A 22,833-nucleotide genomic window follows, 5' to 3' on the forward strand; every position below is an offset into this window, starting at 1 on the left:
CAGTCTCTGGACACACACACTCCAAACCAACGAACAAAGGACTTCTTACCCTGATGACTGTGGGGAAAACTCGTGGAAGCCTACAGTTCTGTCATTTAACCATCACCCTCATAACCAACCTTAGGTGCCAGGCTCCGCTTGTATAACAGCACTATTTTGAAATGTTTTCTGGCTGTCAATTCAGATTAGGTCTGATAGCAAGAAACCCCAAAATAATAGTAGCTTTTAAAAACAGAACTTATCAATGTCATCTGTAGGAGTACAGAGACGGAGAGTCAGGAACTGGCAGGACACTGTCACAGCACAGACAGGGGTGTTTCCATCTTGCATTCCTGCTCTTAGCACACGGATTCTACTTCGTGATTCAGAATAGCCACTTCATCCCCAGCCATCATGTCTACATTCCAGCTAGCAGTGAAGATGAGAATACGAAGTCGTGCCTTTCCCTTTAAGGAGGCTTCTTGGAAAGCCTCACAAAATTTTCATGTACATTATATTGGCCAGAGCTTGATCATATGCCCAGCTGAAAATCCATTAGGAAGAACAGATACTGTGGGGCAACCACCTGTCTGCCACATTGACATTTCAAATAAGCCATTTCTTTTATCCTTTTCAGACTATTTTTAAATGTTTTATTATGAACAATTTTCAACACTTGCAAAACAGAACAGTGAATAGAAAGAGAAGAGACTCTTGAGGCCTCTTGGGGTTTCCTAGGTCCTTCCCCTCATCATGGCCACTTTTGTTTCTTCTCTCCCTCTACCTGCTCCCTGGATGATGTGGGAGCAGATCCCAGGTGCCATGTCCTGCCATCTCTGGAACAGGCTTGTTTGAGAGAGGGACATTGCAGGCATTCCAGGCCACAGAGAGCCCTTTGTTTTCATTTTTGTTGTTTTTGAAATGACCTTCTTACCTAGAGAGCCTTGCAGACACCAGCCCTAGGCTGGATTTGACCTGCAGGGTGTGGTTTGCTACTTTTGAATGGCTCATTTTTTTACTTCAAGATCCAAATAAAGTTCGTACTCTGAGTTCATTGATCGGTGTCTGAAGGGTTTTTTTACTTTTTTCCTTGCAACTTGTTCTTGTGGAGAGCGGCTGCTCCTGGAGTCTCGCATCTGAGCCATGCAGGGCACCAGGCAGTGCTGCGAGCATGTTCCTCCAGCTGCGATTTGCTGGAATCCAAGATGCAGCAGACCAGGGCCTTGTGCTTGGGAGGATGCCCTGCATCCTTGAGCGAGCTGGGCTTTCCCTTGGAGGTGTCAGAGGCCATCAACCGTCACGCCTGTGTCCATTGCTTCCTCAGGGTTTTAGAAAGGAACACGGACATCTGCCATTTCCTTCATCACTGACTTAGCTGGATTGTGTCTGAGAGGCTTCTCCTTGTCACCTTCATGTCGAGCTTAGTTCCCTTCTTTTGTATACCTTTTTTTTTTGAAGAGAGAGGAGGAGAGAGAGAGAGAGAATTTTTTTTAATATTTATTTCTTAGTTTTCAGCGGATACAACATCTTTGTTTGTATGTGGTGCTGAGGATCAAACCCGGGCTGCACGCATGCCAGGCAAGCGCGCTACCGCTTGAGCCACATTTTAAAAACTGTATACCAGTTTTTAAAATCATGAGTATTTTCAAGCACGCTTTAGCATGACCGATGAATGTTTTTTTAGAAAATTATCATTATGAGTGAGTGAATTTAGGCGTGCTTGACATGTTTCACTCAGTGCAGAGTTACTCTTTGTGGTGTCCAGGTCCAGCCTTGTGCCCGGGGACGGCTCTCAGAGGCGCCTTCTACATGCCTTTTGACACGGTGCTGCAGGTCTTTACTAGCTCTCTCACTTCTAGCTATGAGAAGTTGTAGGATCCTCTTTTGTTCTTCCTGGGTTTTCTTGGTGGGACATTGGCGACAGCTTTATTGAAATGCAGTTTATGCATCTGGAACATGCCACTTGGTGACTTCCTGGGTATTCCTGCACACTGGTACACTATCACCACCACAGCCAGCTTTAGAACACAGTGGTCTCAGGATAAATACCACCACCACCACCACCACTATGATTATTTCAAATCACTGAAAGTTTGTATTACCTAAATAATAGCAAGGAGATGCTATTTTTGTTTTTTGGTACCAGGGATTGAACTCAGGGGCACTGGACCACTGAGCCACATCCTAGCCCTATTTTGTATTTTATTTAAAGACAGGATCTCACCGTTGCTGAGGCTGGCTTTGAACTCCTGATCCTCCTGTCTCAGCCTCCTGAGCTGCTGGGATTATAGGTGTACGCCACCGCACTTGATGAGGTGCTACTTTTGTGATTTAGGCAATCCTATTAAGAGCACACAGTCATTTTCAGACACTTCAAAGTCTTTGTATGGCTGTGTGTTTAGGGTTGTTTGATTCGTTACATCTTTGGAGTATTCCTCTATATCAGCGCGTTGAGTTTGGAGTGTTTTTATTTGGTTTGTTTTGATTTCGATACTGGGAACAACCCAGGGATGCTCTAGCACTAAGCCACATCCCCAGCCCTTCTTAATTTTTTATTTCAAGACAGGGTCTTGTTAAGTTGCCCAGACTGGCCTCTAACTTGTGACCTTCTTCCCAAGCCTCCTGAGTCACTGGAATGACAGGTGTAGCCTCAGCACCTGTGGTGGTGGTTTTAAAGGAGAGTAGAAGAAATGGGGAAGAGGAAAGGGAAACGAAATAGCTTATTAAAGGTAGTAAAGATTTCTCCTGTAAGAGTTTTGGGGATATACTTTTGTAAGTTTAAAAAAATCATCATGCTTATATTTCAATTTCATACATTCAGATTTTAGACCTTTTGTTGTTTTAGTTTTTAAAATAATGTGGCTTAAAGATAGACCTCTCTCGTTACTCTGACAGCCCCCTTCCCACCCTGTTTTCTGAGCTCAGTAATTATGTTTTCTGGTAAATCTTCTCAGAGGAAGCCTATACCAAACATGTGCTCTTCACAGTGTTTGGGCCTGGGGTGTGGAGCTGACTCACAAAGGTCCAGAGAATTCACAGTTATCCAGAGCTTCTGTAGCATTTTTTTTTTTTTTTTTTTTTTTTTTTTTTTTTTTTTTGGTGGTAAGGGGAGGGCTACTGGGAATTGAGCCTAGGGACACTTTATTTTTATTGATTGATTGATTGATTGATTTTTGATATTTATTTTTCAGTTTTTGGTGGACACAACATCTTTATTTTATGTGGTGCTGAGGATAGAACCCAGCGCCCCACACATGCCAGGCGAGAGCATTACTGCTTGAGCCACATCCCCAGCCCCAAACCTAGGGACACTTTAAAGCTGAGCCACATCCCCAACCCTTTTTATTTTTGAGACAGGGCCTTGCTTAGTTGCTGAGGGAAGCCTTGAACTTGCACTCCTCCTGCCTTAGCCTCCTGAGTTGCTGGAAATACAGGTGTGCACCACTGAACCCAGCTCCTGAAGCCTTTTTTTACTTGAATCATAGCTTCCTGCCTCAACTACATTTTTAGTTTTCACCACCTGGCACTCTTCTAGGCCACACTCACCCTGCAGGGTGGCACTTGAGAGCACCTGTGGCTCCTTGTCTTTAGGCTGAATGTGTCTTAGGTGGAGCTGGGTGGGCAGGCGCAATTTGTGGCTGTGACAACAGGGCCAGGTAACTATGGTTCTCCAAGGGTCCTGACTACCGCCTTGAGCTGTGGTTTTCCTATTGAGCAATTTTGCAAAGCATGCATTATAAATTACAGTCCTCTGAGCACTTCTATGCCCTGTGTCTCACCAAAGCAGCCTTCAGCGAGAGTCAAAGCTGACTGCAGCATCCTCATTTTGTATAGGAGTAAATACATCTGTGGGGCTAGCAGGTCCTTAGGCCTCTGAGCTGTTGGCCCAGGCCTGGGACCCTCTATACATAGCTGCCTTTTCCTTGAAGGCAGATTTGAGGTTCAGGCTAATTCTCTGGATCTTACTCAAGTGAGGCTCTTCAGCAAAGATTCCTGTGCTTCTCTGCATGTGAGGATCCCGGGTAGCTTTTCCATGTAGCTGTTGAGGCTCTAGGAATACTGGCTTGGTGGAAAGTAGCCCTGCTTTTTGTCTGTTTCAGGAATGGGCACATGCTCATGCACTCTAGCATTTAGCTCAGCACTGAGCTACAACGGATGCTTCTCTGCTCTCGTCTCTGGAGTGTAGAAACAGTGCCATGGAGTGGGATAGTCAGTCTTGCTGCCAGGCAGCCAGAATTTGCAGGCCAGCACACTTGCATTCTGAGTTCCAGGACAGGTTATCATGCTTTACTGTCTTTATCTGTGAAATGGGTGCAACAATCCATATTACTTACGACTATAATGAAAATGAAAGGAGATGGGATAAATTATAAGGGACCAGTATATAGAGGGATTATTACCACTTTGGATGTGGCCAGGGCAGTTCCCTTTTTGCTGCAATAAAAATGTCACTGGGGCTGGACACCCCTCTGATCTCATTATGCAGTTTCAGTTACAGGAAAATCCTGTACTTGGTTACCAGACCTGATCCAAGGCATGTGAAGAAGTAACTGATAAAGGGTTGGGTCTTGGTCCATGGTCACACATCTCCTTGGGCACCCAGGAGATTCACAGGACCACAAGTGATGGTGGGTATATGATGAATATGAGCAGGAAGGGAACCTTGAGTTTTAGCCTGGTGTGCTTTTCAGTGAATTGAGGACTCCCCCGGGATGCCCTGCCCTTGAGGGCCAGTGTGGCAAGGCATCTTACAGAGTTGCCACTGCCCATGGGCTCCTATGGAAAGCCTTTTCCTGTGTGGCATGTCCCCTCTGCCAGACAGGGCTTTGTCTCGGCACCAGGAGGATGGGGGCAGATAGGCATAATCATGCTGTTTCCTTGAGCACCACAGCCTACTGTTGTCCTGCAGGTCACTTAAGGCTTCCTTCTCTGCAGCCATTTTCAGTATAAATAAGCAAACATGGAAGTAAAGTATAATGTATTTAGGAAGCTTCTTTTCCAAATACCTGGTTAGGTCTTGAAAACTGGTTTTCAACAAACTAGTGGTAAGTCTCGCTTATAGTTCCCTGCTGTAGACACAGTCCAGATAGATCTCAGTCTTTCCTAACTTGTGCTTCCAGATGATGAAAGGCCTGCCGTCACTCAGAAATCCTGCCTTCAGGAGGAGGTCCTGGGCCTGGACGACCTTCAGTGGGCAGTGAGGTGGGGGTGTTGGAAGCTGCTAGATGGTGTGCGTTCTCAAGCTCACCTCTATGAGATAGATGTTCATGGCAAGCTGCGACTGGAGCCTTCTGTGTAGATAGGCAGAGCTGCCCACTCCTTCTCCAGCCTCTTTCAAGTCTGGGCAGCAGATTGGCCCTAGGGAATGTCGCTGCAGTCCTGGTGTTGCCTTGGGACCTGGGCACGCTCATGCATGTGTGCCTGTCATTTCAGGAGGTCACGCTGCCTATCCAGAAAGATAGCAAGCTAATTGGGATTGCTCATGAGTCAGGAAGAATTGGTGGAATTTGTACCTATGTCAGCCACTGCAAACATGCAGAACTCTCCTCTCCTCTTGCCCTGTTGTACTTGTGAGCCTGAAAGTGGAGCCTCTGCATGGCTTTCATCTGGTGCTTTGAACCCTGCTGAGCTGTGAACTTTCATGACAGTCTGCCACTCCTGCCCTCCTTCAGGCCCTGGGTGCAGGGGCCACCTCCCTCAAGTCACTGTCTCTTCCCATCCTGTCATCGTGTCTTTTTTGCCTGTGTCACCAGCTGGCAAGCTGTCCTTGAGTATTAACTTGTAAATATGGTGACCAGAGCCATACGCACTCCCTCCTCTGCCGGTGGCTCTGAAACCTCACCTTCCACACTTCTCCACAAGCAGATGTTGTCTGCTGCAGAGTGGGGTGGCCGGAATCTGGTTCTCCAATGGGCCTTGAGGGGCTGTTGGAGGCATTTGTTTAATTATTGTTTCAGAAGTAATGTGTGTTCATTTCAGAAACCTAGGAAACAGGAACAAAATAAAGGATGTACCACAGTCATACTTGTTTCTGTTACATAGATTCTCAACCTAGTTTTGTTCCCCAAACACACACGTAACTCCTGGGGCTGTTCTTTTATTTGAGTCTGTATTACAGCATCTTTCTTTGCTGTCTCACATGCTCTTGTGATTTCATTCTTAATGGCCAGAGAGCGATCCCTGGTTGGGTTTTCTCATGACTTAGATCCCTAGTACCTGTTAGCAGAGATGTAATCAAATGGTCTGAATTCATCTTTGGTGGGTGGATTTTTGCACACATCCATAGCATTTTCCTTGGGGAGAGTTCTTATAATGCAGATATTCAAGGCTCAGCATGTATCCTGGTAGTCGTCTTGGGACAGTCATCCACTGTCCAGAGTGACGCTCCCCTCACCCTGCATCAGGAGGTTTCTATTTTATTATGTCATAGCTTGGGGCTTTCTTATATCATCACCACAGTTGTGGACATTGGTGAATTTCTCCTTTGCTGCTCCTTCTGGCATCTCCATCTTCTTTTCTGGGGTTTGAATCTTGGCTCTGGGGAGGACGTTGGCTTTGCCTTCCTCATAGAACCTGCTGCTGTTTCCCTATGGCGTGGTTTCAGTTTGGAGGCTCTGCAGTTCCTGACTCAACACAGTATAGTTCTGTTGACCTTTGCATCATTGCCATCCCCTCTAACTTCAGAGGTAGCCTCTGTGCTGAAAGTGGACATAGCTGTGCTCATGTCCATCCACAGAGGACGGATAAAGAAGCTGTGTGTGTTCACACATGGGAGTGCTACTCAGCCACACAAAGGAATAGACCACCCATGCTCCCCAGAACCATGGCTGTTCATGCTGAGCGTAGAGGGACGGAATAGGCAGATCTGTGGAGCAGAAAGTAGACTGGTTGTTGCCAGAGTGGCAGAGTTGAGGGGACTCAAGGGCGACTATGAATAGGTACAGAATTTCTTACATACAGACACCAAACACAGAATTGCATGCTTCAAATGGGTATTTTGTGGCATGTGAATTATATGTCCCTAAAGCTTTTAAATGAAGAAGTTGGACACAAAGTGTGTGCACTGGTTCCTCTTATCAGGGTCTGCGGTAGGTCAGAGTAACTGAAGACAATCCAAGTAAAAAAGTGGTGTGGGGGGGGCAGTGGACGTAGGGTGACGGAAGTGGCCTATGCTCTGAGTGATACGCAGACAGGAGGAGCAGGGGCAGAGTTCCTCAGCCTGGGGGATATATTTCACCTGAGAAAACCAGAGGCCTTGACCCGTTTTGAAAGTGCCTTTTTTTTCGGGGCTGGGGATGTGGCTCAAGCGGTAGCGTGCTTGCCTGGCATGCATGCGGCACTGGGTTCAATCCTCAGCACCACATACAAATAAAAATAAAGATGTTGTGTCCACCGAAAACTAAAAAATAAATATTAAAAACTAACTCTCTCTCTCTCTCTCTCTCTCTCTCTTAAAAAAAAAAGTGCCTTTTTTTCTTCTTTCTTTGTTTTATTTTCTTTCTTCCTTTCCTGTTCTAAGGTCATTTCTGAGTAATGACCTTGACTCCCTGTCCCTTGACCAAGACCCCAGCTAGTCCTCTTCAAGCGCCAGCCCCCACCACATTCGAGGCCAGCTAGCTTACTTTGGGAAACCCAAAGCCAGCAGCTGAGCCAGGTGGGTGTCCCTGAGCACATGACATGATGGCTTTAGAGAATAGAAAGTCGCCATCCCCACAAACCCACTGGGAATCTCTTCTGCTGGGAATTTACTTTGTGTGATGAACAGTCATTTCTAGACTGTGGGGTTCGCTATTTCCCCTTCCAAGAGGAAGTGTCTCATGCATTTGAAACCCCTTGACGTGCTATGAAGGTATTTTTGGAGGGCAGGGGCCATTTTGGGAAGCCATGCATGTCACCTACAGTGATAATCCATGCGTAGGGGCTACGTAGGAAGTGTGTGGGCACAAAAGCGGACTCAGCAGTAGAGCCCAGACAGGCCCCTGCCTGTGGCACAACTCAGTGTGTCCCTTTCTCCCATGCTGGTGCAGGAGCTGGTCAGGCTGACCATCGAGAAGCAGGGGCGGCCATCTCCAACAAGCCCAGTAAAGCCCAGTTCCCCAGCCGGCAAGCCTGACGGGTAAGTGATGACCAGACCCTCCTGGCATGGTGGTCACAGTCAGGGCAGCCCTCACTTGATCAGTTGAGAGCCTGAAGGCAGTCGGGGGGCGGCTGGGGAACCCAGGTTCCTTTTCAGTGGTAGGTTCTGGGTGAACACCTGTTACTTTAATGTTTTGAAGTGTAGCCTCGCCTGTCTGGGGTTTAATACCGTCCCCCACCCCCCCGTCATGTTTCTGAGGATGGTGCAAGTATATCCAGGGGAGGAAGGTGACTCCCTGTTGTCAGCCACCTGAGTGCAAGCATTTTCCTGAGCAACTTCATTTCACACCCAGAAATTTCAAGGACATGGATTTCAGGAGTTTGACTTGAAAGTGCTTTGGGGTTTTTAATATTAGTTTTCTCAAGAGAATAAACTGAGGGCAATGTAGACAGTTTTAATACCTTGTGTAATTTCTACTATGAGCCCCTGGGGGAAATTAAGACACGAATTTGGAGCATTTTTATTTTTTTTTTTCCTATACTAGGGATTGAACCTGGGGGCTACGTCTCAAGGCCTCTTTTTTATTTTTTATTTTGAGAAAGGGCCTTGCTGGGTTGCTGAGGCTTACAATCCTCCTGCCTCAGCCTCTTGCACTGCTCAGATTATAGATCTGTGCCTGCCTAATTTGGAGTATTTTAGAGAACATTTAGATCATCTAATCCAAAGAATCCATTTTCAGATAAGGAGACTGAGGTCAGAGTCAGGAAACTTGGCCAAGCCCTGCTAATTTACCAGTGATCAGATGTGATTGGAACCCCAAGGCTCCAGATCCAAGGCCCGTCACTTCCCCACCCTCTCACATTCTCACCCCCTCAGGACCTGAGTATGCTGTGCTACCTTCTGTAATCCTGAGTTCTTTTGTCTCTCCAGCCAGCCTGAGCTCCCCCTGACAGACCGAGAGATGGAGATTCTAAACAAGGCGACAGGTGTGTCTCCGTCAACTGAGCTGCTCCCAGACTCCACAGATGAAGAGGTTGCGCCCCCCAAGCCTCCTTTACCTGGCATTAGGGTGGTTGATAACAGGTGATCGTCTCCCTGTTTCTCTAGCACCTCCTTTAATTAGGACACTTGGGAAATGGCTGGTAGAATGAGAAAACAGGAAGATGGTGTGGTTGGAGCAAGAGCTAGGGGGTTCATGCCCTGTTTCTCAGGGGCTCTGGAGGTTTGGCCCTGCTCAGAGTAGACTCTGAGGTCCTCTAGCCCTGGTCTAGGGCCTTTTCCCATGCTCTGAACTCTACTTACATCTCTCCTTTTGGCCATAGCCATTGAAACCTGGTGTGGTTTATTGTGAATAGAAAAGAAAGGAGTTTTCTGATTCTCATTCCTTTGTTATTCATAACTTTATTTTGGCAGGAAAGGAGCAGGTGGTAGTTAAAGTGTGGAAATTGGGTGTGGAGAAGCTGATAATGAAAGAGCCTCACCCACATCCTATATTCTAATAGCACTCTTTTTTTTTTTTTTTTAATACTGGGGATTGAACCCAGAGGTGTTTAACCATTGAGCCACACCCCCAGCTCTTTTTATTTATTTTTTTTGAGAAACACAGTCTCAATAAGTTACATAAGGCCTTACTAAGTTGCTGAGGCTGACCTTGAACTTGTGAACCTCTTGCCCTGCTTCCCAACTTGCTGGGTTATGGGCATGAGCCCCTACGCCTGGCTCTAAAGCACTCTTGTTTGTGACATCTGGTTTGTCTACATGTTTTGGTCTCTTTCAGTCCACCAGCATTGCCACCCAAGAAAAGACAGTCGGCACCGTCCCCTACCCGGGTGGCTGTGGTAGCCCCCATGAGTCGGGCCACCAGTGGCTCCAGTTTGCCTGTTGGAATTAATAGGCAGGTAATGCAGCCCTGCTGCTGTGTGCACAGGTGAAGGGTGGAGGGTGGGAATTTGACCCTGACGCCCTGCTGTGGTCAGGTGGAGAGGCTGTGAGGGTAGGGTTCTGTCATCCTCCTTCTTCCCCAGGGGGCTGGTAGGTAGGCTGGAGCCAAAGGGCATCTCCTGTGGACATCTTTGTCCACTCCTCCACCAGGACATCCTTTCTGTCTCTATATGTCATTGTATTGCTGACATCAGAAGTGGTTTCTGAACAGGGCTATTTCCTTCTCTGAGTCAGTGTGCCCATTTTGCCTTGTCCTCAGTCTCTGCCACCATTCTCAGAAGTGACTTGACTTGTTTTATTTTTCTTTCTGAGGATTTTGAGGTTGACTGTTATGCACAGAGGCGACTGTCAGGGGGCAGCCACTCATATGGCGGAGAGTCTCCCCGCCTCTCCCCCTGCAGCAGCATAGGCAAGCTCAGCAAGTCGGATGAGCAGCTCTCTTCTCTGGACAGGGACAGTGGACAGTGCTCCCGGAACACAAGCTGTGAAACACTAGGTGAGCTTCGGGCAACTCCTGTCTCCTTTCTTGTTGGTTTCTTGGGACTGTACCATCCTAGGCTTGAGTCCCAGCTAATGCCAGTCTTGACTAGGTGACCCTGACCATATCACTTAAAATCCAGGCCTCATCTGCAAAATGAGGCTAGTGTCTGGCCTTCAAGGAAGCCAACACTTGCATCAGCACAAAACCTCAGAGTCAGGCGCTCAGGTGAGCACTGCCTGCGGATGGCCTGTCAGTATGTGCTACATTCTCATGGCCACCTGCATCTGGATCTCTAAATGAAGCCCTGCGCCCCTGACAGTGTTGGACAGAGTTGCACAGGCAGTCGTGGCTGGTGCCGAATGCAGACCATGTGGGCCGACTGCATTTGGCAAGGGTTTGACAGCGCTACGCTGTCTGTGTCCCATGCATGTGATGTTTTCACTTCCAAGGATGTGTCTAAGAGCATCATCAGAGACCTATAGCAAGATTTCTGTCAAGGAAATTAATCTCTGCATCGTTAGGACTGGTGGTAATCTGGAAACACTAGAGAACCAATGCTGGGAATCAGATGAGTTATGGTACCTTTGTTTAGTGGAATCATCTGTAGCTATTAGAAATCACTTATGATATGTTGATGAATGGAAAAACCCAGGACTGTTTACCCAGAAAATACCTCAAATGTAAGCAAAGATGATAGATCCTGGGAATGGGTGATATTTATTTTTATGATGGTTTGCCATGTTTTCTGCGGTGCTTATAATATTTTTTAAAGTAATAAATGTTTTTAAAATAGGAAAGGACTGGGAATTTAGCTCAATGGTACAGAGTTCTTGCCTAGCATGCACATGAGGCCCTGGGTTCAATTCCCAGCACCTCCTGAAATAAATAAATATAAATATATGGTGGGGGTGAGCACAAAGTGCAAGGAGTAGTACAGCCACGTCCCCATCTGATTGACAGTCAAGGAGCAGGACGAACAATACCAGATAAAGCAAGAACTTGCATAGAAGAGAGCAGAGACACATTTGTGTCCCTCTGTGAGGCAAGACTGGGCACAGCAGGAAGGGGTTCGTTGTTTGGCCAGGGCCTCGTGGCTGACAGGCATGTTTCCTATTGGGTTTTCAGATCACTATGATCCCGACTATGAATTCCTCCAGCAAGACCTCTCCAACGCAGACCAGATACCTCAGCACGTGGCCTGCAACCTTAGCCCGCTGCCGGAGTCCTTGGGGGAGACTGGGTCTCCATTTCCCAGCCATCCTTTCCAGCTGCCTCTTGGAAGCTGTCCCCAGTCTGAGGGACCCTCTGCCCTGGGGCGGCAGACAGACACACCACCTGCTTTGCCTGAGAAGAAGCGTCGGAGCGCAGCTTCCCAGGCTTCGGACAGTGCTGGCTGTAGGGCATCCTATGAGCGGCACCCCTCGCAGTACGACAACATCCCCGAGGACGACCTACAGAACCCGTCCCTGGCCCCAGCTCTCCCCTACACGCCCTTCGCTGCTGCTGTCCTCCCCTTCCAGCAAGGAGGCTCCTCAGCCCCCATCGAGTTTGTGGGTGATTTTACTGCTCCCGAGTCAGCGGCGGATCCAGAGCAGCCACCTCCTCTACCAGAGAAGAAAAACAAACACAGTAAGCCTCTGTCGAGCTCCATCAGGAAGTGCACTGTGTAAGCCAGAGCAGAGTGGGTTGGGTTCAGGTAGTTCAGGCATTAGTCTGAAGTGAAGCCAGGGGCCTGGGTGTTTCATGAAAGGATGGCCACATCAGGGAGCCCTGTGCTCTCATCACTGACGGTTCTCAAAGCTCCGTAAGTTGACCTCTCCGTAAGTAAGTGGTCTCTGTAAAGTCTCACACTGGTCCCTTCCTGAGTGCTTGTCCTCTTCAGGTGTAGGCAGTTGACCTTTTGGCCTGAAGACACAAGTGTCCGGGCACACAGGACAGGTTGCAGCAATATCTGTATAAAGTGAGGTGGATATTTGAACAGAACCCCCCTGGTGCCCACGGGGTGGTTTTCTAAGGACCCCCGTTTAGCAAGACACCAGGTGCACTCTGGGTGCACAGTGTCCTATCTGCAGATGCAGGACCGCATGCTGATAGAATGACCTGAAGTGGCCTGCAGGAGGGGCCGAGGATGCCTTGAGAACCAGATGTTTTAGTAGAAATCACCAGCACTGGGGTGGATCTAAAACACTGAATACTTGTGTTTGGATATTTTCCAACTGAAGATTTGCCATAGAATTACTAAGCAGCGTTCTGGAAACTCTGTTTCCTCCCAGCTCCCTAACTGTTGCACATCGCAGTCACCAGTCCCTCTGCCTCCCACTTCCCTGGCACTGTTCCCTGATTTTCCCTGGCAGACCAGCTGTCACCATTTTGATACATGTGGCCCCAATGGTCCCAGGATTCCCTGGCCTGGGTGGAAGCATGCCACAGAACCCTACAAACTAAAATAGGGTCCATTCCAGAGTGCAGACCAGAGCACCCCTCCTCTAAGAAAGGAGGAGGGGCTTGGTTAAAGTAGCAGGGCTGCCTTGAGCCAGCTGGACCTTGAGAAGAGGCCGCTGTGAAGGTGTGGCTTCCCCACTCCTCCCAGCGGAGGGAGAGCCAGCTCTGTGGGGCTAGTGATGTCATTCCCATCTGTCCTGGAAGCCTGCTCATTAGAGACCAGGGTACTGGTGAGGGGTACACAGCAGCTATGCCAGGAATGTCCCCTGGGTGTCTCCCTCAGCACAGGGAAGCCTTTAAGGAACCCTTGGCCTCTCCTTCCACCCACCCTACCTGCAGCAGCATCCCCTTATGGACCCACCCCTTCCTTTCCTGAGAGTCCCTGGGACTCAGATATAGGGCAGGACTGCATCCCTGCAAATTCCACCAGACAGACGGTGCTGCCTGGCCAGGAAGCCAGAAGCCTTCCTCTCCCAGCTCTGAGAACAAGTATGGGTGGTGATCCTTGGGCAAAATCTATAGAGAAGGAAGGGGAAGAAGGGTGGCCATGGTTCCTGTCAAGCGGTCTCAAGAGACTGAAAGTATCTTTCCCTGGGGCCAGGCACTGTGTGAGGTGCTCTCCACTGTGACTGGAGCACTTCACCTACAGATCTTCAGAAACCACCCTAGGTGTGGTGTCCTGAGCTAAGTGTCACAGCTTGGCTCTCAAGTCCTGGCCACCTGAGAAGGCAGGTGTCATTAGCTTAGTCCTGGAGATGAGGGAGCTGGCACAGTGTGAGGGTTGATGGTTCTTGGATGGCAGCACACTCCAAACCCTCCAAGCCAAGGAGGTCATCCAGCCCTCCTCCTTCAACACCCCTCCAGTTTTCAGTAGTGACCCTATACAGTCTTTTCTGTGCTCTCCAAAAGAGTCCCAAACTTGAGGTACCCCAAGGCTTAGTCTTGGTCCAAAATCTGCTCTGTTCCCCCGAGAGGACCCTTGGAGACTTCCAGCCTGTGACGCTGTTAAAAAAAAAAAGCATCTCACAAAATTGCTTTGAAAAGGTGGGCACGGTGGCACACACCTGTAATCCCAGCAGCTCGAGAGGCTGAGGCAGGAAGATCTCAAGTTCAAAGCCGGCCTCAGCAAAAGTGGGGCACTAAGCAACTCAGTGAGACCCTGTCTCTAAATAAAATACAAAGTAGAGCTGGGGATGTGACTCTGTGGTTGAGTGCCCCTGAATTCAATCCCTGGTACCAAAAAAAAAAAAAAAAAAATTGCTTTTGGGGGAAGAGATCAGCACCATTCCTCACATTGAACTACTGCCAGACCAAGCTCATACGTGTTCAGTCAGATGTCACAGTGTGTCCTCGTCCTGGAGTGCTCTGACATCTTGAAGGATCCTGGCCCCCTTGCCAAGGGCAGCTTCTTGGGTCCCTGGTGCCAGGGGTGCTTCCTGATTGCTGTCTGACATCTGAAGTCCCCACAGCCCCAGGGCCTAGCAGTGCCAGCCACTGAGCCTTCCCAACTGGGCCAGTGTGAACAGCCTCCAATCAGTTGCTGTTGCTTTGGAAAAGGACTGAGCTCCTTGTTTCAGGGGTCTAGGACACCACTGCCATTCCTGGCAGGAACAGGGGCAGGTCCCTACCAGGACCGCATCATCTGGAGTTCTGTAGACCTGAAGGACCACAGCTTGCCGGAACACCAGGCAGAGGTGGTTGCTTGGTCCTTCCAGGGAGCAGATGGTAGGGTGCAAGTCACCTTCCTGGGCTGGTATCTTCTGTGGAACTTGGTGTCAGTGGTGCAGCAGTGGTGCAGCAGTTGCACTGTGGCATGGGGCGCCAGGAGCTGTACCCCACATGGCCAGGTCTGGTGGGTGCTGTTGGAGCTAACAAGAAGGGCTTGCTTATTCTTGCAAGTGAGGAAGGACCTCCACCCCTTCCTCAGCAGGGCTCCAGAGGGAAGGACCATGACCCCGCTGAGAATGCCTCTGCCATCCTGGATTTCCTGTGACCCCTGCTCGGGTTGTTTGGAAACGCAGTGTCCCGCACCACGGAGCCATCCTGGCCACCTTCCCTTGGCATCTGAACCTCAGCTTTGCCAGGCAAGGGCTATGGCACTGCAATGTGGTTTGAGGGGAAGGCGCTGGCTTAAGAGGTAGCTGAGATCTACCCACACACTGACTTAGGTCCCAGCTTCTGAACCCAGGTTCCCTTTTCTTCCCAGCTCTTGTCATCTTAGTTCCCTCTGTAAGTAAATTCATTGGTACCTTTTCTAACCAGGTGTCAAGAGGCCAAGAGTGTTTTCTTCCTAACGTGGGAACTATCCCAGAACCCATGAGCCCTGCTGCCTAGAGAAAGGAGGACAGTACAGGATTCCAGGACACAGGTGTTTGGGGTGCCGGCCTTGACCTCAACTCTGCCATGGGCAGTGTCAGGGTAGCACTAAGTCTGTGTTTGATGGAGATTAGAAGCTGGGCTTCTGCTCCATGCAGCCCTCACCACTGTGCGAGGTCACCAGACAGCTGTGTGCTCTAGCCCACTTCCAGAGCCCTCTGGTCCTCTAGGCAGTGGGGCAGATCACTGACCCCAAAATCGGGAATGAAGCACACACTGATGCCCCACGGGTGCTTGGGGTGCCACACCTGCTTCATGGAGAGGAGCCTGCGGGGCAAGGACAAGGTCACTGAGACCTGACAGCTGAGCTCCTTGCTCTTCGGCTTCTCACCTCCCCAGCTGGGCCAGGCCCCCGCTCTTTGTGCTGCCATGCTGTGTAGGCAAGGGATGCTGGCCAGCCTGGACAGGCTGCTCCACATCAGGCTACCAAGTCAGCAGGGGCGAGGGCTTCTACCAGGGCTAGAGGGGAAGAGGCCTGTTTTCAAACTTAAGCACCTTTTTTTCCTCAGTGTCCATCCTTCCATCAGGGGTGGCTTAGCCTTTCATCTTGAAGGGCAGCACTGAGTTTAATAGCTGGCATTTCTTGCACGCCCTGTGGGTGCTTTACCACACATACCCCAGGGCTTGGGGCTCGTCTGATTCAGCAGGTTCCCAAGGACACTTTCTGAGGGCATGTTTCCCATTCCTCATTCTATGAGTGTTTATAGGCACACTAGGGACAGCACAAGCCAGACATGGTCCCTGCCTTTGAGCTTCAACCCTTTAGGGGAAGGCAATAAATCCTGTTGCATGTGTGTGTGTGTGTGTGCGCACGCGCGTGCGTGCGTGCGTGTGTGTATGTGTATAACCTAGGGCTTTGCACACGCCAGGCAGGTGCTCTGCCACTGAGCTACATTCCCAGCCCTTTATATTTTTGAGACAGGACCTCACTGAGTTGGTGGGGCTGGCCTGGAACTTGTGATCCTCCTGCCTCAGCTCCCCAGGTTGCTGAGATTACAGGTGTGGCCACCACCCCTCTTGCAGCTCGATCCTTCCCCAGAAGAGCTTGTGGTCCAGAGTCATTTTCTCAAGGGATCAGTCGTGCCCCCTGCCCCACCCAGAAACACCTAGAGTGTAACCCTCCAGTAGTTCCCCCTGTGTTCAGAATAAAGCCTGCTGCCCACTGCCCTGTCCTGTTCACAGTGCTAGGTGGCCTCAAAACTGGGCCAGGCCCTCTTCACTGTCCCCTGCCTGCTATTCTTTGCCCGCCCACCCTCTTCCCAGCCTTGAAGGTCCTCTGTTGTCACATGGTTCGTCCACTGCACTTCACTCTTCTCTGTAGGACCAGTTTCCCCATGACTATATGTCTGTCAGCTGCCTGGAGAAGAAGGTGTGCCCCACAAATGGAGGATGTGTCCTCCTGGCCCTGGTACAGTCCCAGTGCCTGTGCAGGTGCCCAGTGTGTCCAGTAGGCACATAGTAAATAAACTTTGTGAAGGTGGGAAGGCCACAGGCAGCTCACTGCAAACCACAAGTAGAGCCAAGGAGAACATGCCCAGGCAGCAGGACACTGGGCAAGGGGAAGGCTAGTGTGGAGGGGGCTGCTTGTAGGAGCCCCCAAGCATTTAGCCACAGGTAGAATTTTTGGAGCAACTGGAAACGTGTGCAAACCCCAAGGTGGCAGCTGGAACCCAGCCCAAGGGCCAGGGAGGGTGCAGGCTGGGACTGAGCTCCCTGTGAGTTGCAGCTGGAGAGCCCCACGGAGGCAGAGCCCATAGAAGCGTCTCCTGCTAAATGTTGCTGGAAAGCCCCGAGGGCTCTTCAGGAAGGGAGTGAGGCAGCCGGGCACCTTCCCTTAATCATTGTGTTGTTCACAACACCGAGTGTGCAGGGAGGGACTTCCCACCTCCCCACCCTGCCCCCACACAACACACACCCCACAACCAGCCCCTCTGAAGCAGGACCTTTGGTTCCAGTGGATGAGCTTCGCTGAGGCACCATAGTTACCTGAACCTCAGAGTGCAGGGTGTTGCTCTCTGGTCAGACGTGGGGAGTTTGTGGTGTCAGTGGTATCACTGTCCCAAGAATTTCCTGTGCTCTGCCTGCCCTCCCTCCCGGTGTGCTTTCCGTGGAAGGCACCTGGCTGCCATAGGAAGAGCAGGTGGGAGGAGCCCCTGGGTGGCCTGGGAGAGAGCATGCAAGGGCCTCCCCTGTCTCGCAGTGCTGGCCTACATGCAGTTGCTGGAGGACTACTCAGAGCCGCAGCCCTCCATGTTCTACCAGACGCCACAGAACGAGCACATTTACCAGCAGAAGAACAAGCTACTCATGGAAGTGTACGGTTTCAACGACTCCTTCAGTGGCGGGGATTCTCTGCAGGAACTGGCCCCACCGCCCGCCCTGCCCCCCAAACAGCGGCAGCTGGTAAGTGGCCTCTCCCCACCCTGCATCCTTGGCACTGCCGTGAGTGGCAGCTTCAGATCCCAACACTGGGCCTCCCAGAGCTCCCACCTTCCTGGGGGTAATTCAACCCCCGTTTTGTCCATGACAGGGCCTGGGCTTGGGTGTTGAAGGAGCTGTTCCTTCTCTTCCCCCCAAGATGCTCCCCAGCGGCCTGTCTCACATCCTTCCATCTCCCCACCCTAGGCGTAGTGGGCCTTTCTTTTCCAGAGCAGCCCGTGCAGCTGGGATGGGCTTGTACACATAATGTTTGCTTTCTCTGCTGACAGTCTCTTGTATTTTTTCTTTCTTCTTTGGCTCCAACATAGACCTCCCAGAAAGGAGGGACTCAATTAAAGCACAGGGCATGGTCTGTGTACGGCCATCTGTGGACTTTATTTCCATAATGGGCCTAACTGTATGGAGTGACTTGCATCCCAGCCCTTGGCCGGGAATGGCCCCATGAGAACAAGCTCCATTGAAGCAGGATGGCCTTAGACAGAGCTGCTCTGTGCTGCAGACACGGCCCCCGTCCTCCTAAAACACCTCTGTGTCAAGGATCTCGCAGAGCGAGTGAAGCGTGAGTCATGCAGAAGGCAAGAGTGTCCCGCTGGAGGCCACTGCCACAGTCCGAGACCTCGCTCAGCGTCAGCCTAGCAGGCCAGCCACGTATCCCAGGGCTCCAGCCTTCTTTTTACTACCAGCTGACAAACCTGGTGGGACTTGAGAGTTGAGACCCAGGTCCAGTCACACTCTGCAGAGGGATGTCCTGACCTTTTCAGACCCTGACCTTGGCCTGTGCTGTTCTGCTCATATGCTGGCCAGCTATAACCTATCTGTTGTGAGGACATGGTGCTGCCCCCTTTTCAGGGAGGCAGCTGCCAGCTGGGAACAAACAACTTTGGTTACTCCTGGTGGCCACCTGGTGCTTGATCTGGTTCCCAGAGTCCTGAGCCATCCTACCTATGGTGGGCACTGGCTGGCTGAGCAGGCTGTTGTCTCATCCCGAGAACCATGGACAGCACAGGCAGAGCAGCCCTGCCTGCTAGAGGAGGGGCTGAGCTTGGACTCAGGGACCTGAATTCCAGTCCTGCCGCGCCAAGCTGTGTGCTGTGCTGTGTTCAGGTCTCCATTCTTCCTCTGCCCTGCCCTGCCCAGCCCACACCACTGACACATTAAAGATAGGTCCCATGTTCCCTCAACTGTCCTTGGGCATCTTCTCCCTGCTAAGGAGCCCAAGGCAGATCCCAGATGGGCCTCTGGGATCAGAAGCCACTCCAAGGGAGCATCCTGCCTGCTGCACCAGGCTGGCAGTGTGGGAGCAAAGTTAGCCCCAGGAGAGGCTTAGGAGAGGTTAGGACACCTTATCAAACACCTCCCTCCCCAGACAGGCCCAGGAGCGGGCATGTGGCTCCACATGGTCCTCACCACAGCCCCTGGCATCCCTGTTGTAAGTAAACAGGCTGAGGACCAGAGAGACTTCTCCAAGACCACAGCTAGTCAGAGATCAGAGCCCATTGACAGAAGCTCAGGCTCACCACATGACAAGCCGTGCTGGCTGGTGGTCACACCCTGTCCCTAATGTACACGGGGAGGCGTTAGGCACATCTTACAGACAACAACAGCAGCAGTAATTACTTAGGTTTGTTGGCCTCGCATGTTGGTAGACTCGGCTCCATCTCATCAAGTCCTCCCCACACCCCATGCAGGAAGTGCCAGAGCATACCCTATTTTATAGATGGGAAACCTGAGGCACTGAGGTCTTTCAGGAATGTCGAAGGCCAGCAGGTGGTCAGTGGCAGGGTCTAGGTTCAAACCCAGGCAGCCTGACCCTACCTGAGCTCTGCTCCCTAGGAGAAGCTCAGAGCCCAATGTCAACCACATCTGTGGCTCCAGCCCACCTGTCCCCTGGCTGCAGTCCACCTGAGAGTTTGCCTAGTAGATATGTCATAAGGAAGTAAAGGGGTCTCTTCTTCAATCTTGGCAGAGCTTCTGGTTCCTGAGCTGGGCCAGCAGGATTAGGGAGCATCCTCCTCAGCCTTTGCCGTCGCGTGCTGACCGTTCTCTGCTCTCTCCCTTCTCCCTGCCTTTTCTCGCCCCTCTGCCCAGCAGGCCTCCTATGCTGCTTCTTCCTTCTCCTCTGTCTCCTACTGTGTGCAGCAAACTAAAGTGGCCTTCACCCCCGAGGACGGCAGTGCCACTCAGGGCCTCAGTGTGTCCGTGTCTAACTCCTTTCTCAGCCGGCACGGCAGCTTGCCTGTGCCCTCGGTGAGTCACTCCCCGCTGCTCTTTACTTGGAAACTGCGCACCTTTCTTCTGCAGCCTGTGCCTCACGGACACGGGTGCTACCGCCCACCACTGGCCCTTCCTTCTGCAGAGCCCTGCACATAGGTGGGAAAGGGCGTGAGCACTGATTCTCTGGGGCCTCGAGGATGGACGGCTGCCGGGTGGGCAGGAGTGGGGAATTACGCACAGCCCCGTTGGCAGCGTCAGCACTCCAGCATGGAGGACAGAGCCATCTGGGCCTTTTTCTCTGCTCTCCCACTGGGCCTGGTGTCAGTCCTCCAAGTGTTCAGGAATGTTTAAAAGGGAATGTTCTTCATTCCTCACGTAGGAAGAAAGGCCAAGGAAAGAGCAGCATCACCAGGTAGGTGAGAGTGAGGTGAGGCTGTGTTCGGGAGCTTTTGCTCTGTGGCTTAGCAAACCACATTTGTCATTGCATAGGACACAGGCTAGTGGGATGGCTGGGCTGATCTGGCAACACTTGCTAACATCTCTGAGACCTCAGCTGGGACAGTTGGCTGGTGTTTCTGTCACATCTATCAGGCTGGCCTGGGCTTGTTCTCATGGCACCTGGCAGGGTTCCAAGGAAACCAGTGGAACTGTACAAGGCACCCTGAGGCCTGAGCCCAGGACTGCGCAGCATCACTTCAGTCACAGGTGCTCAGTGAGATCACAGGGCTGCCCAGATCCAGGGAGGAGGAAGGAGACCCACCTCCGGGGGGAGGTGCAGGCTCTGGCCCAGGCCAGCACGGGGAGGGCTGCAGCCATTTCTGTGTAGTTCACTACCGACACTACAGAGCGCAGCTTCTCCCAGAGCCTGCCTCTGCCCAAGAACCAAAATAGCTATGCATTCCTGCTGATCTTGCCCCAGTCCACCCTCTGTAAATGGTGAGTTTGGACTGAGTAACTTGAGAGACTTGCCCAAGCCCAGTTTTCTCTGGTGTCCATCTGTGCCCAGGACAGCAATCCAGCACCCAATTCCAGGTTAGCACTCCCTGACCTTGGAGTGGACCTTCTGTGGCATGCTGGGCACTCTGCAGAGCCCTCAGCAGCCTGGGTGTGCTGGAAAGCTAAGCACTGCCCTCTCCATCCCACCCTGGCAGCCACTCGGACATCTGGACTGCTCAGGAGGCACCTCCAGCAAGCTGCCATGACTCTTGCACAAAACTTGCCTGTTAAACAACCCAGCTCTTGACTGTTTCCTTCCCACAATGTTGACAGAAAGCGTGGGTTATCCTAAGAGATTCTCCGGAGCCCCTCTGAGCAGCTAGTGGTTGGAGAACTGTGGATGAACTGGAATGTTAACATTTGAGGGCATTTTAGCTAAGCTTGGTTATGCATGTGTCTTGGTTTTCATCCATGAGACACAGGGCATCTTAAGGCAGCTTGCATCTCATACTGCTTCTCAGCACCAGCTCCAGGAGGGAGCCCAAGGAGGCCGAGCTAATTGGGTGCTTCATTTCATTAAAAGGAAAGTCTTTCGAGAACCATTGGTAGTGGCCTGTTAGGAGCATCTGTTGTCTAACCTGCTGAACCCCAGAGAAGTGATTCCGTTTGAGGGCAACTTACTCATCCTTGTCTCTGATTAGACGTCAACATGAGCTCAAGCATGAGGTTTTGCCTCATGGTCAGAGCAGCCCTTGGTCCCTGTTCAGCCCATGTTCCTGGGCCTGTGTCAGTCCAGCATAGAATTCAGGGGGGCACCCTGGGAATGCAACAGTTGTCCAACCTGGAGGGACCTGTCACGGTTCTTGGTGCAGTGACCTGTAGCTTCTACTAAAACATTCATTCTAACCTTGAAACCCTCTTGCCAGGGGAACTTGTAGCGCAGTAAACGTGCATTGGATGATGTGCTGAAGTGGGAGCTGAAGGAGTGTTCCTGTGCACTCTTCCCTAGGACCCCGAAAGGGGTTTAGCCAGCACACCGGGATGTCCCCAAAAATTGCAAGAGGGATGAAAACGGACTGTCCCATGCCCAAGAGGAGCTTGCAGTCCAGCAGGCTGAACAGACAGACTTGGGTTCTGGCAAAGTGTAAGCAGTGGTGTGGGACTCACAGAGGGGGCAGATCAGGGTGACAGTACCTCATGGGGTGGGGCTGGAACTACAACTTGAAGGACACTTGGTTTCAGGGAGTTGAAGGGCAGGGAAGTCAGCCAATTATGTCCAAGCCAAGAGCCTGCCTCAAGGGTGGAGGGTTATCCCTAGTGCAAGCTCCCAGGGATTGAGGTTTTAGGAGAGAGGTCAGAGGGGCTGGGGCAGTTCCAGCCTCCCGCCCTCCACTGGGAAGAGCCAGTTGCCCACCTTGGGTGCCACCTACTTACTGAGCTTGCTGCATGGCCCATGAGCTCAGGCCAGTCGTTCATGTGACCCAGGCCTGCAGGTCGGACCCGAGGCAGGCTGTAGTTCTTGCTCCTGGGCAGCACCCTGTCTTCCCCTCCACCTCAGCCCCACCCACATGTGCCCACAGTCAGTGGAGTGTTAGCTCCTGGCTCACAGATGCCCTTTCTTTTCTGATAAGGGCCATAGTCCTTGGAGGTCTGAGCATCAGCACAGACCGAATCTAAATCTTCTGCATGTCCTCATGCAGGAGCACTAAAACTAACCGAGAGGAGAAAGGCATTGGGGAGGGTGACAGAGGCAGTCAAGGAAGGTGAAGAGAAGCAGGCGAGGTCTCTTGGGGCCCAGGGGCTAGAGAAACTGTCCCTCCCAGAGGCAGCACTGCTGCTGAGCCTTCTGCCCTCTCCCTGTCGCAGATTCTCCCTCCAGGGCTGTCTGGGCTCTTGCCTCCTGAGCTGCCTGCCATTTCCACCTCACCCATTCCTTCCACATCCTGTT

General features: G+C 51.3%; 1 protein-coding gene across 11 annotated transcripts in view; it reads left to right on the forward strand.

The window, feature by feature from the left end:
- Rapgef1 (Rap guanine nucleotide exchange factor 1) overlaps window positions 1–22,833 on the forward strand; it is a 129,293-nt gene that overhangs the window by 79,974 nt on the left and 26,486 nt on the right. For 6 of the 11 annotated variants that reach the window (XM_076845203.2, XM_076845202.2, XM_076845205.2 and 3 more), the window contains 7 exons: window positions 8,007–8,095; window positions 8,987–9,139; window positions 9,834–9,954; window positions 10,310–10,493; window positions 11,604–12,107; window positions 17,497–17,699; window positions 19,824–19,982. In XM_076845203.2, the coding sequence (XP_076701318.1) occupies window positions 8,007–8,095; window positions 8,987–9,139; window positions 9,834–9,954; window positions 10,310–10,493; window positions 11,604–12,107; window positions 17,497–17,699; window positions 19,824–19,982 (1,413 nt within the window). The remainder of the gene's footprint in view (window positions 1–8,006; window positions 8,096–8,986; window positions 9,140–9,833; window positions 9,955–10,309; window positions 10,494–11,603; window positions 12,108–17,496; window positions 17,700–19,823; window positions 19,983–22,833) is intronic. The other 5 variants (XM_076845210.2, XM_076845212.2, XM_076845213.2 and 2 more) reach the window with 2 other exon arrangements.

Source organism: Callospermophilus lateralis, chromosome 2 (genome assembly GCF_048772815.1).
Source record: "Callospermophilus lateralis isolate mCalLat2 chromosome 2, mCalLat2.hap1, whole genome shotgun sequence".
NCBI classification, from domain to species: domain Eukaryota; kingdom Metazoa; phylum Chordata; class Mammalia; order Rodentia; family Sciuridae; genus Callospermophilus; species Callospermophilus lateralis.